Source organism: Varanus komodoensis, unplaced genomic scaffold (genome assembly GCF_004798865.1).
Source record: "Varanus komodoensis strain SLA01 unplaced genomic scaffold, ASM479886v1 scaffold61, whole genome shotgun sequence".
Taxonomy (NCBI): domain Eukaryota; kingdom Metazoa; phylum Chordata; class Lepidosauria; order Squamata; family Varanidae; genus Varanus; species Varanus komodoensis.
Window position 1 is genome coordinate 2608480 of NW_025336236.1, and position 14276 is coordinate 2622755.

The 14276-nt window shown below is 38.1% G+C and overlaps 1 protein-coding gene across 3 annotated transcripts in view; it reads right to left on the bottom strand.

Annotated features, from left to right (window-relative positions):
• The window catches only part of TBC1D15 (TBC1 domain family member 15), a 29798-nt gene that overhangs the window by 4052 nt on the left and 11470 nt on the right, over nt 1-14276 (bottom strand). For 2 of the 3 annotated variants that reach the window (XR_006416595.1, XM_044449829.1), the window contains exons 7-16: nt 13499-13696; nt 13257-13385; nt 11768-11871; nt 11247-11341; nt 9033-9149; nt 7640-7740; nt 5594-5693; nt 5125-5222; nt 1684-1800; nt 93-179 (exon numbers count right to left, since the gene is read on the bottom strand). Coding sequence is in view for 2 of the 3 variants with exons in the window: in XM_044449829.1 (XP_044305764.1) it covers nt 93-179; nt 1684-1800; nt 5125-5222; nt 5594-5693; nt 7640-7740; nt 9033-9149; nt 11247-11341; nt 11768-11871; nt 13257-13385; nt 13499-13696 (1146 nt within the window). In the remaining variant the exon portion in view is untranslated. The remainder of the gene's footprint in view (nt 1-92; nt 180-1683; nt 1801-5124; nt 5223-5593; nt 5694-7639; nt 7741-9032; nt 9150-11246; nt 11342-11767; nt 11872-13256; nt 13386-13498; nt 13697-14276) is intronic. The other variant, XM_044449830.1, reaches the window with a different exon arrangement.

Genomic DNA, 14276 nt, shown 5'->3' on the forward strand with positions numbered 1-14276 from the left:
TGGAATCTAAAAACTCCCTCCAGAGACTGAGAAAATTTCTACTTCTTCTGTGCTGCTTCATCAAAAGCTTATAAAATATGCTTTACTTTTACCTTGCAATTCATCATCTGCAGAGAAACAGCTTCTGCTTTGCAAAGCACATCTTCCACATCCATTTTCATAGACAGTTCATTGATATGCTAAAAAAGAAAAGAAGAATGACAAAGTACAGCAAAGGCTGGAAGATGTCATGCTAAATGCATAGCTTTCTGAGCTGTAGAATTCTGGTTCCTTATGGTGGCATTTTCTACTAAATATGTTGTTAACTTCATTCAACTGCATAATCAGCATATGGTCAAGGCAAGATATGTAAATAATGGCTGCTACTTGAATTTGTTCCCTGGAATTGCAACCCCAGGCTATTGACTGATCATGTTCAGCTGAAGTCACTTCTCACTACCAACCCACAGAGCCTCAGTGAGGCCCAGGACTGTAAAACAAGCCCTTAGATCAAAAAGAGATTTCCATTTTCCTATGAAAATTTTAACACCCTATAACAGTCTTTTCTTGAACCAAGGGCTGTTACACTTCCCCTGGGCTGATGACCTCCCCAACATCACAATGTGAAGATCTAAAGCTTCTGAAAGTTCATATTTCAACTAGAATCCTCCTCTTAGGGCAGGAAACTTATGAAGCTTCTCCTAGACCAGGGGTCAGCAACCTTACTCAATCACTCAAAGAGCCATTTAGACCCGTTTCCCACAGAAAACACTGGGAGCCAGAAAACACTTTTGACATCTAAAATGAAGATAACACTGCTTATATTGTTTTTTACCTTTATGCTATGTATAAAACTATAGTGTGTTGCATTTATGAAATCAATGAATGTTTATTTTATATAATCTCCATCTGTGAACAGTTTCCTGTGCCTGACTGAGCGGCCACAAAGCTAGCATATGTAGTTGAATTTGCAGACTTAATCCACTTCTTGAAATGATTTTTGCTCAGATCAACCTTCTGCATCAGTTCCAAAATGCCTTTTTTTCTCTCATCTCCATCCGGATATTTTTCAGCAAAGGCTGTGTTTATTCTGGAAATGTCTTGCAACATTCGACTTTTTGTTATTTGCCAATTTCTCACCACATATTAAGCATACTGGTAAACCATTCTCGTCAGCAGTGAAAGCAAATGAATCCACTCACATACCATTAAACGTTCTGTTTTCTTCTGAAACTTTTCTTGAACTTATCCATGGTTGGCCTACCGGGGGTCGAAAAGCTCAACAAATCACGTGCTGGCAGGTGTTGCACATTGGCGGTTGTGACACATATTTTGAGCGACAAGGAGCCGCAGCAGAGGGATGAAAGAGCCACATGCGGCTCCGGGGCTGCGGGTTGCTGACCCCTGTCCTAGACAAACAAGTCATCCTCCTACCAGCTCTTAACAAACAAACAAACAACAAACAGTTTCACATAGCTGTATGAGAAACTGCTTAATAGTTTCACTTAATTCAATTATGTAATATATTACTGATACCTGCTAACTCTAACCTAAGCATCTTTCATCACACTGGAAACATGGATAACACAAGCATGCGTTGTGCTGTCTCACTTTTTACACGGCTGTGGAACTGCATATCATTCATTTGCCAACACAAGGAAGAATGGAAAATAATCTGGATTTAAACTAAAACACAATGGATACCTTGAGTATTTCATTAAAGCCATAATGTTGCTCCATTATTTGCTGCTTTTCAGATTCCAGGATAGCACAACAGATAAGAAGATGGAAGTTCTGACAAGGAAAGTCTGTCCACATCACCTAGTAAAATATTAAAGTTATAGATTAATTTAAGTGCATATTTAGAAGATGAATCAAGAACCTGGATGTTTTACCTGAAGTGAAATGCAGCTCCTGAAAGATAGTTCAATTACCTAAGCAAGCATAACAACAAATTATGCTTTCTTGACAATCACTTGTCAATCATTTGGCACAAGTGGGGGTTTGTTTGCTGTTTTAGCGATATTATTGACCGGAGTGGAGTGGAGAACCTGAGGCCCTCCAGATATTGTTGTCAGCCTGCTCAAGGATGGGAAGTAAAGTAAATCAACACTATGCACAAGAGTTGTGCACAATCATGCTTGTAATATAACTTCAGTTGGATTCTTGCACATAATTCAAAACCTAATTCAACTAGTGCAACATCATTTGCACTAATGGGATAACACCTGGATGCTGCCCAAGCATTCCAACTTGTCTTTAATCAGTTTACCATACCAAATAAAAAATGTTTGCCATCTTAAGATAAACTGTCATCTACTGAAGCTAAGAGCAAACAAAATGGCAAGAGAGGCAGCTGAAGCAATTCTTTCTCTAAAGGTAAGCAGGTCTTAGTTCAGAAACTAAAAACAGTTATGACAATTTCCTTAAAGGAATGGTGGAAAAAAACCACAAAAAAGAATACGCTCTGCATTTCCATGTTAAGTCCTCGTCACATGTTCTTTACAAGAAGAGGACATTATGTGAGTATAAGGAAGTGAAGCTTTGCACTGGGTTAACAAAATACACCGTTGTTGAGCTGCACAAATGTGACATTTGAAACAGGTATTCAAGGGGGCTGATAGGAAAGCCCAGGGTTTTTGTTGGTTGAAACTCAGATCTTTCCCCTCTCAGCAACTTAGAATTCTAGAATCAAACATCATGCTGAACAAAGGCAAGAACTAGGTATTCCTGAATCGACAACTAAATGCAAAACAAGAGGAAGCTCAGTCACTTTATTGTTTAACATAAATTCATTCTAGTTCCTTTTTATTATTTAGTTATGACAGTTCAAATCAACAGATCCTTATTTCCTGGGTTATCCGCATGAACCTAAAAACTAGAAGCCAAGGGCTTTTGGACAGGATAGTTCCATGCTATTATGCAAAGTTGCATTACAGCATTTTTTAAAAAGTTTTACTGGGCAGTGTTACAAATAAATGCTTCCATGTTAATTTTAAATGCTTAGAAATTTTAGCTGAAGCATCATTCAACTTCTCTATCTTTCCACAATTTAAGACCGACTATATCTGTAATTCCCAAGGTCTACAAAGAATGCTCATTTTTCTGGAAGTTTAATTACAGCAACGGGAAAAAAAAATAGTTGGGCAACTTTTCATTATAGATTTCATTAACAGTTATAAATGTTTCAGAGTTGATAGCTCTAATTAAACCCTTATCTACATAGTTCATAAGTAAGGTATTGTATTTTTCTATCTATAATTAATTTCTTGCTACAGATTTTTTTTGGAGACCTTGACAAGGGAAATGGTAGTGCTATGTCCTGGATGCATATGTTATTCACAATGAGTTTCATAGTTCTGGTGGGTCTTCATCATCCTTATGTGGGATCATGCATTGTTTTCTATTCCTGATTTTCAACAACTAGTCTTGGAAGTATAATGGAGTAAATGACTACTGTAATTGAGTTAATAAGAAAGCGCAACTTGCTCTGGACTCCTGAAACCACCAGAAGTATGCCTTCTTTATGGTAGGAGAAGAAAAGTAGAAGGAAATACAGAACACTTCCTATAATGACCTGATCATACTTTGAAGTCACCAGTCAGTATCAGGGAGGCAGGCCACTCAGTTGCTGCGACTAAGTGACAGAAAGAAGTCAGAGAAGTGAACACTAAGTCAATTTTGCTTTCTCGAGGAAAGACTCCTTCACCCACTTGAATTGATAAATACTGCTGTTCCATGAAGTTGGCTAAAGTAATTTGTATGTGGCTTGACCAGCTGCAGCTAAAAGAATGCTACTTATACTTCCAGTGTAAAATAATCTGGGGAACAGAAGGGGTACAGAATGAACAAGAAGGTTTGAAACCACAACTTTATTAGTGATAGCTAATGAGGATGGCATGATTATGTAAATCAACTCTGTTCACCTGGAGCTACCATATCAGCAGGTAAATGTGCAGATAGTTGGAAAACTGTAGTCAAAAAGTGATCATCAATGGCTCAAGTTGGAGAGACTTCAGGGATATCTTGGACCTGGTATCCTTCAACATTTTTAGATGTTTTAGATTTAGATGAAAGAATACTGGGAATCCTTAATAAGTTTTCAAAGGGCATCAAATGATAAAAGATAGCACCTCAAAAGAGAGGAATAAAAGTTGATTTTGACAGAATAGGAAATCTCAGTGAGAACTGTAAAGTTCTACATAGGGGAACCAAATATTGATACATAGCATGGAGATGGCTAGTTTGGCAGCAATATACATGGAAAGTATCTCATTCAATCACATCCTGAATGTGAGTGAACAGTCTGATGCTGCTCTGGCAAAGGCTAATGCATTATTAGGATGCATTAGCAAAAAAGTAATTATTCTATTTTATTCCTCATTAGTCAGACTCAATTAAATTATTGCATCTATTTCTGGGCCTCACACTTTAAAAAGGATGGAGACAAATTGAATGGGATTCAGAGGAAGGCAATGAAGGTGATTTTGGGCAAAACAAGTGCTATGAGGAAAGATTAAAGTAACTGGGCATATTTATCCTGGAGGTAAGAAGACTGAGCTGGTAATGACAGCATTCTTCAAATGCCTGAAAGACTCTCATACAGAAAGGGCAAACATTTGCTTCCAAGTACTACCCCAAAAGGGTAGGCCTAGATCTAATGAACTGTGGTTACAGGAAGGTTGATTTAAGGAAAAATGTAATAGTGAATGAAGTTCAGCAATGGAACCAATTCCCTAGGCACTTTCCTTCAAGCAGAGGCTGCATAATCACCCAGTAGAGATGCTCTCGTTTTGGGTCTCTTGCATCAGTCATAGGTTGGATGTGATGGCCTACTAGCCCCCTCTAACTCTTATTTTGAGTGGCCCAAAAACAGAAAAAAGTGTCTCCTCTGGTCTGGCTGTACGCATAGCAAGACACTAGCCCCAAAGTACTTGCAGCCCCAGCACTTCCTTCCTCCACATCCCTGCTTGTCAAAAAGTTGACCCCAGAAGTCAGTTTTGCCATCCTTCAGATAGATGCCACTATTATGCATCTCTCTTACCATTATGGAGTTTAGCTAAACTGTACCCCATTCTCCTTGATCATAGTATTTCCAGCATTTAAAGAAACAGAACAAAGCTGAGGTTAAAAATATTCTCTTACCTCCCATAAGCGAAGAATATCTGGAAAACTAAATTCTCTTTTAAATCTTATTAGAAGCCACCGGAAGCAAAAATAAAGGTACCCTGAATCTTGAGATTCTTTAACAAAAAACAAAAAGGAAAGGAAAAAAAATTATACACATTCTTGACAGAAAAGCTGGTTGTGCATTCCAGGCACCAAAATGACTAGAATTATTTATTGAAAATGTTATTTAGCTAGGTCTACAATTTATGGGGGAGAAGACCTGAGGAAACTATGGACAAACAATCATTCACACAATATTATCAATCTTCTCTTTGGACACGCATTGTCAATTCATACAGGAATCTAACCACTTCTACCTAAAGGGCTCTGGGACTGACAAGACTCATTATAAGAATATGCCTCTTTTTATAATTGAGAAAGGGATTAGAATATCTGAACATGACAATAAGCACAGTAGTAAGTTGCTTTGATATACTATACATACCCAAGTAACTGCAAAATCCACTATCTAATAAGCGAAGTAAAGTACTAAGCTGAATTAGCTGTGTCTTCATCCCCTGCATTTGCTCTTCAAAATTCTGATGCTTAATGGGAAACAAGTTTAACAAATAATTATATTCTGCATGAATGCTAATATCAGTATTCAGTCAAAACACTCATATACTCACAAAACTATAACTCTGGGCACCAGTGTCTGATCCACTAACCTGATGAAAAGTAGCAGCAATCTGAGCAAGTTTGAGCTATTATGCACAAAGCTTTTATAGTACTGTCTATATTATATCTTTCTAAACTATATTTAAGCAACGACCTCAGTATGAGACAGTTTCTGCTTCTAAACTATTTAGAAGTGCATTTAATGAAAAGTATAACTGTTCTTGGAACTATTTTTGAATGCATTTTAAATAAGAACTGTATAACTGGTTTTAAAAGTTACATTGGTTCTCTATTTGAGATAGGGTACAGGTTTTGACTTAAAAAGTGTGCATTTGTGTGCATTCTCTGAATTGGGTATACTCATCTGAACATGTGATAGCTGCCTTCTCAAACAAGGGAGTAAAAAGACTGCCAATGAATGGAATACAGGAATCAGAGTCTTGCATATGCAATAAATGTGGTTGTTTTTGTTCTACATAGCAGTGCAGTGCACATGATTCCCCATGTTATTATATGTTTAAGCTGCTGGATTTCAGATACAATAGATGATAGTAAGAAATGGGCATAGATGAAGTGTTTTGTGCATGATACATCACTTTAGCATGTGGAAAGAAGACTTGTAGCATGCCTCTTATAGAACAGGGGTTCTCAAACTTTTCCAACAGGGGGCCAGTTAAAAGGTGCCCGTGGTGGGCACGGGCTGCCAAGGCGGTGCCAGCGGGGGGGGGAGGGGGCAGGCTGGGGCGTGCGAGGCAAGGTGGGGCAGGGGGTGCTTTGGGCGAGGCAGCCACTTGCTCATGAGGAGATCATTTTCTCCAAGCAAATCCAAACCAATCTTCCCTTGAGCAAGCCGCTGCCAGGCGCGTACACGGCGAGACGCTGGATTGCTCGCGAGGAGATTGTTTTCACCGAGCGAATCCAAACCAGTCTCCGCACAAGCAAGCTGTGTGCCCACACACAGCAAATGCAAAACCTCTGGGGCAGGCTGGTTAAATGGGCATGGCGGGCTGGATCCAGTCCGCAGACCATAGTTTGAGGACCCATGTTACAGAACATAAAGGAAGCCCTCCCTTCCCATAACAACTTTGTAATGATCAAGCTACTCCTGTGCCAAGCATGACATAATTTGCCCATCCATTCCTACAGGCCAAGATTCTCCTTCACTTCACTAACATAGATTTCAGGTTATGCTCTGCACTCTCCAGTTGCCAGGTGATCATTTGAAAACAAAATTCACAGAATGCAATGTAGGCAAAGGCTTTCTTTCATGTGGCATTTGCCCTTTCCTTTAGTCAAACCAGCTTAAATGTATGGCCGGCATGCATGCACCAAGCCACCCAGCCACCCACACCCAGCCACACAAGCGCACGCACACACACGTCAATGAAAGTACAAGTCTCTGCCCACAAGCTTGCAATTCTAAATAGCACAACCGAAAAGAAAAAGGGATGGGGATCAAAGAGATAAGAAGCAAACTCAGGAACTGATGCTTAAAGTAATGTAAGATTTTTAAAGTGACCACCTGGAATGCAAGAAGATGGTACATTTTGGACATGCCAAAAGATACAGGTAGCTGAATGACAGACAATTACGTCCTAACACAGAGGAACACACAGCTATTTTAATTATGCATGCAACCTACTTCAGAAGACATCCTGCACTGTTACCACATAGGCACAGTTCATAATACCCTCACTGCTGCCTTCTCCAGCTACCTTCGTATTTTATTAAACATATATTTTCTGTTTGGCTATCATCCAATACGAGATTTTTTTTAATGCTGACAAAGTTTAAGATTAAACAGAAACAGTAAAGGAAGAAATGTATAGAAACAATAACTTATGATAATAAGTCTAAAAATTAAAATGTTTACCATTTGCTCCATATATAATGCAAAGCACCAGAAAGCATCTACTTCATTCTCCATCACATACAATATAGGAGAAAGTAAGTCACTCATGCCCTGAACATAGCCTTAAATAAAACAGAGAAACAGTTTAATGGAACAAAAGTGTACTTTATCTAAAAGCTCCAAAAGGAACTAAAAATTTAGTTTCTCCCATCCAGAGTTCCAAACTTAAAATTAAACTGTAACTGGAGGTGAAAAAGTATTTTACAGCAGGGAACCAGATGACACCCCAGGGCCTCTGTAGGCCTTATAACGTCTGTAATTAACAAGAGGCATCCTGGTGTATAGAATGTCTTTCTGCAACAGGTCTAGGTGAAACTAAATGCTACTGTTTCAACAACCCTTGCTTCCATGTGCTTAAAGACACTGAAGAGAACAGACATTCTCAAACATATGACAGGCAAAGATGCTACAATCTAAGATGAATTAATTTCTCTCTTCTTTAAGACTCAGAAGATGATCACCTTTGAGTCTTAATATTTTAGTAGATTAAATAATTCCACATAGAAGAGTCTTGCCAGCCACTTGATCATTTTGGCTACCCTTTTCTGCACCTTTTCCAGTAATACAATATTCTTTTTGAGGTGTAATGATCAGAATTCTACTCCATATTTCACATGCGGTCACACTACAGAACCAACAGAGTTAGCTGCAGCAAAGAGGATGAGTTAAAAGGCATACAAATAACATTGTGGGCAAAAGGTACAGAATCACAACAAAGTTTTCACCCTACTTTTCACTGAGATGATATACATCTGATTGGTACTACTGCTGATGGGAGTAGACCCAACAGTCTTGATTTGTACGTATTTATAAAGTGCACACTAATGACAATACAGAAAAATCAGGAAGGATAGGCTGTAACCCATCTCACAGACACGGTTATTTTCTGTATGGAAGCATTTTTATTTTTCTCTGTATATCCATCTATAGAAAGATGCAAAACTGAGGAGAATTTAGTCATGGGCCCTCTACTGGCAGTCCAAAGGGGTACAGCCCAGACATAGGTTTAACAACTTAACGCCTAGCAAAAATATAATTTAAAAAGAGCTGTTCTGGTTCAGACCAAATGCCTACCTAACCTAGCAACTCTAACACTGAAAAGTAGAGCATGGGGAGGTTGGGGGGGGGGGGGGCTGCATAAAGATGTCCTCCCCTCTGAATCCTCCTTCCTCAAGAGGCATGAACATTTCAAGCTCTGCTTTTTCTAGGCAAGTCTCACTCATCCTTAATAGTTAAGACACACAAAAATTCATCAAGTACTGGTTAGTCAAGAAACTAGATTTCAAAATACAGATTGACTATATCATGACTTCTCTGACGACTAATTTCAAGAAATAACCAGATACCTACTTACCCAAGTCAAAGTCGTACATACAATAGGTCATCAAAATGTCATGAAGTAAGATCAACCCAGGATTATCTTGGCCTTCAAAAAACTTGTTTGTTCGGTCTGTTCTGTTTACATCTTTTTCTGAAAAACAGCACACAGTTTTCCTGCATTTTCAAACAGCCTCTGCTAAGCCTATATCTAAAAAATTCAGAATGTTCCTTAGGTTTCCCATTTCTCAAACACTGTGTTGAGCTTTGAAGTGTCTAGTAAGACAACTGAATTCCTAGGATGTCATTTAAAATGCATTAAAGCAGATTTTAAGAGTATTTAAAAATATCTTCTGGCTTCAAATAAGATGATTTCTTATAAGCAGATTTTCAAACAGTTTCTAAATGTTAAACATCTTTATAGAAACCTCATGATTAAAATGTAAAACATTTTCATTAAATTAAAATACACTGAAGTCTATTTCAGATATTTTAAATGTGATACATCACTCAAATTTATTAAATATGTTGTTGCTTTAAATGTAATGGTGAAAAGCTGATATGCAATCAACCCTAAATTAAAGAGATTTTCTTGAAGTTTTAATTGCTTGGTTTAGTATGAGATGGCATTATTTGGAAATACATCTTGTCATGTTTCCTTAATCATTGCCAAGCTTAGTTCTTTGCTGAGCTTCTAATGTAAGTTCGAAGGTGTCACATTGCTTCAATATGCCACACAGTTGACACTACAACATCTGACTAAAATTACTTTTATAAAAAAAAGACTTCAGAAAATAACAAATTTTAACAGCGGGGGTGAGGAGAGCTTTCTTTCAGCTTCAGCTGATCCATCAGCTGCATCCCTACCTGGAGAACGACTGCCTGGCAACAGTGACACACGCGTTGGTAACTTCCCAATTAGACTTCTGCAATGCGCTCTACGTGGGGCTGCCCTTGAAGACGGTCCGGGTATTTCAATTGGTGCAAAATAGAGCTGCCAGGCTACTGACGGGAACTGGGCGTTATGTTCACATGACTCCAGTCCTCCGTCAACTCCACTGGCTCCCCATTGAAGTCCGGGCCCAATTCAAGGTGTTGGTTATTACCTATAAAGCCCTTAACGGCTTAGGATCTAGTTACCTAAAGGAGCACTTACGTCCAAACATGCCCTCCCGCTCCTTGAGATCAGCGGGAGAGACCCTTCTCTGGGAACTCTCCGTGAAGGATATTAGGAGGGTAAGTACCCGGAGGAGGGCTTTCTCTGCGGTGGCGCCCAACTGATGGAATGAGCTCCCCAGAGAGGTCCGCCTGGCGCCGTCAGTATATGTTTTTTGGCGCCAGGCAAAGACCTTTTTATTTAAACGGCATTTTAATTGTTAGCTTATTTATTGATTTTATATCTTTGGCCAGGGCATTTCCAATTATATTGTTTTTGTATGATTATATGTATTTATTTATTGTTGTAAGCTGCCCCAAGGCTTCGGCGAATGGGGCGGCATAGAAGTTTACTAAATAAATAAATAAAAATAACAGTTCTAGCTACACTTAACTCTGATGTTAATATAATTGAATTGCTGATTGTATTAACAGGCTAAAAATAATATCTCATTTAGTTGTGTCCACTGTTTCAACAATTTAAGTGACAAAAGGAAGAACACTTGCTATTTCTAAGCTTGAAATCACACCTCCAAGTCATTTCTCTGTATTTCAAAAGTGTGTTTGTCTGTTTTAGCAAATGCTTACAAACTCAGAGCTAAAATGAGCTGCAAAAGGTGGTTTGGAACAGAAAATCAACAAGCAAAGAAAGAGCTGGAAGCCTCATCCTACTTTGCTGTTCCTTCACTACAAAGTACACTGCCTAAGGTATTTCATATTTTTCTTTACATACTTGCTCACAGTGTTTTAATACTGCAGAGCAAAAAAGCACTGCTTAGTTAAGCATGCTGAAATAACTGTGTCGTGTTCTTACAAGAAGATGCACAAACCTTTTTATAATATTTTTCTCTTTTGTATGGATTATTAATCCCTTTAATACAGTATTTACCTTTTGGGGACACTAAAAGAGAGGTGAAGGAAGTGAAAGAAAATAATGTCTATGACACAATGAACCAGAATGGTCACAATATGATTTTAAAAACAGTCTTTAAGGAACACAGCAGGTAGATTATTCTAGGCACTGATCATATCATCCCAGTTGTGAAGAGTTTAAAATTGATCACCAATGCTTATCTTGCATTCCACCTGAAATTACCTATAAGACTTCGGTAGTCCCTCAATCGATAGTTTCTTTTTTCTTGTTCTTCACTGACAGATTTCCACTGAAGCTTCATCCTGAAATACTCATCTCTGAAGAAAAATAGTATTGATTAGGAAGCATGATAAAAGCATAGTTATAACTTGAAAGAAAGCAGTGAAATATGCAACTTTATGTAACATGCTTAGTAACAGCTACTTGCTACTTTGAGCAGAAATAAAATGCAAACAAAGCCCAAAGGAGATAGGACAAATGGGTATACAAAACATTAGCTTTTAGTAATATGTAACGGCTCTTTTACTGTGGTCTGCTTTGCTCAAGCACAGGGCAGAATAGGAAGAATTCCAGCATTTGGACACAAGTGCGATATGCCCTTAGTTTACAGCCTGTGTTAGCCTTTATGAAAGATGGTAAGATAAACTAGTAGTTTTGCAAAGGTACCACATATGATGACAAATACCTGTATTTTTTAAAAAAGGTATGTATATAGTTTTCAACTCTAAAGTGCCTGAACTTACGTTTTCGTTTTCTGCAAATTTGTTCTCTCTTCCCTCGTACTATGCCAAGGATAATAACCCAAAAGAAATTTCCACACTTCCTTTCTTAAAGCATGACAAAGCCCCTAAAGAAAAGAGAACATAATAATTAAAAACATACATTTTAAGGTAACAACACATTTTGGCTTGAAGGAATAAGGTAGGTTTATGACAAACAGCATTAACTACTTTATTGTTTCCTACTGTTTTTTGCTTTTGAATTTTATTTGGTCATCTCTTGTGGACTGATGACAATTCTCTTTCTCTTGCTGTTGGAGCTACCTAGCTTCTTCAACCTTCCTTTCTCAAAACTCATTAAGGCCTAATCTTTTACCATCATTTCCCCACCATAATACTTTGCAGCATTCTTTTTATAAATCTAAGAGTTAAAAATCTGAAGTTGTTTGTAAGATTTTCCATGTTTCCCTTTGCCCCCACTATCCTTCCCCTCACATTTTATCAATATTTAGATTGCAAGTCTTTTGAAAGTGACAAGTCTTCTCTAAATATCTCTGAAGTATTTATTTAACTGTTTATTCAAAAATATACCAGGTGATGTTGTGCAGGTTAACCTAAAACCTCTATGTTTATGGAAAACCCAAATCTTAATACAACAAATAATTGCCTCCAAGTAGCACAAGGTCCCATTTCCCTTTGCTTTGAGTCTTGAAGAACAAGATTAATACTAACATCCACATAGTACTGTGGTTGACTGTTACACGCTATCTGCACAATAGGGGCATAGCTCAGTGGCAAAATTAATTCAGGGGGCCCCAGGTTCAATTAACAGTATTTCCAAGTAGAATCACTGCCGGTCAGCATCAACAATAATGGGCTGGACAAACCAATGGTTTGGCTTAGTATAAGAAAAGAACTCAGGTTGCTACTCAGAGTTGTTCTGAAATTCTCATAACCTGCACTTTGTTCATACCCAGCTTATTTTGCAGATTTCCAACTAAAGACAGCTCTTTTCTATAAATACTCATGGATTAAGCAAGGAACTTAAAGCCCTGTGGAACTTCACTTAAACCTTTATTAATGCTGGCACAGTCTACTAATTTCTTTCTTAAAAGACTGCAGAGTTTATTTTTTATCTACTGCATGCTTTTTTGTATACCATTCAATGTGAAGGACAGTAATTCCTAGACCTCTGCCTCATCAACGGATTCAATATCAGGCACTCAGGGAGTGATACAGTAGTTTGCAATAGCACCATATTACCTAGCTGTCACCAAAAGTAGCATGATTAGCTCAATATAAGTCATGGAATGGTTAAAGCCAGAATAACTGAGCTCAAAAGACTACTTAAATGGCTTATATTAGCAGTGCTACATCACTGCTACCACCATGATTTTTAATTTAAGCCAAAGTTCTGGGGGGGTGAAGAAGCTTGTAAATATTTGTTGGCCAGCCATAATCCCAACAAAGAGGAATCAAACATATGTGTAAAAACAAGTTCCTAACTTATTACCCCTCTGAATATCATTTGCTTCATAGAGTCAACATTTAAGATTCTTCCTTCAGAATCCATGGTCATAGTCCATTCTTCCATTGACACTGGCTTCCTTCTGTGAACTTCAGGTCGTGTTCCTAGATCAATCTAAAATATGTACCAAAAAGCCATTAGGTTACAGCCAAGGCACTAATTTTAAAACCACGTACAAATGAATGTCTTGTTCTCTAAGCTTTCAAACATCTAGAGTTAACACTTACTCGTGTAATGACTTCAAATCCTGGTTCTTCTTGCTGATTTATTTTTAGTCCTGGAATAGCATCACTAATGAAGTCTGCCATTTCTGATGGAGGCCGTCGCTGAGCTGCCAAGTCACTTCCTCGTAAACTATCAAAAATGTAGTTGGTCACTTTGGAAAATCCTCCCATGGTTGCTGTGTAAGGATCCTTCTTCAATTTCTGTGAACAGCATAAGAGTAAATCTGGCTCATATTTGTTTGCAAGCCTTTAGAAGACTTCACAAGAGTTGATCATATAATAAAAGTCTCAAAATTAATAACTGACATAAGTTGCACCCAAGAGACTATTCCTCAGGAAGAAAGAGCTCTTACTCCTAAGTAGTACTTAGAGATGAGTTTTTCCTAGTGTTGCATACTGGGAATGGGAATTTAAACCTCACTGTCCAACATACCACCATGGAGATAAAAATGGCTGCCTGCCTTCTCAGCTGATCTGTATGAAACAGGAAAGGAAGTGGGGACTAGAAAACTGAATAAAGGTGCTGGCACTTGGCTCCCAAGAATTTTCCAGGTAGCAATCTAGTCCATGGACTGAATATTATCCACCCATGGACAAAAGGAATAATCAAATTAAACACACACACACACACACACACACACACACACCAGAAGAAGAATGTGCCAGATCCTCACACTTTAATGCCTTGGAATCCCAGTGACATACATCCTTGCAATCTTCAATACCTTTATTTTTATTTTTTTTAATTATTTTTATTAATTTATTTTAGTTGTTTAGTTAT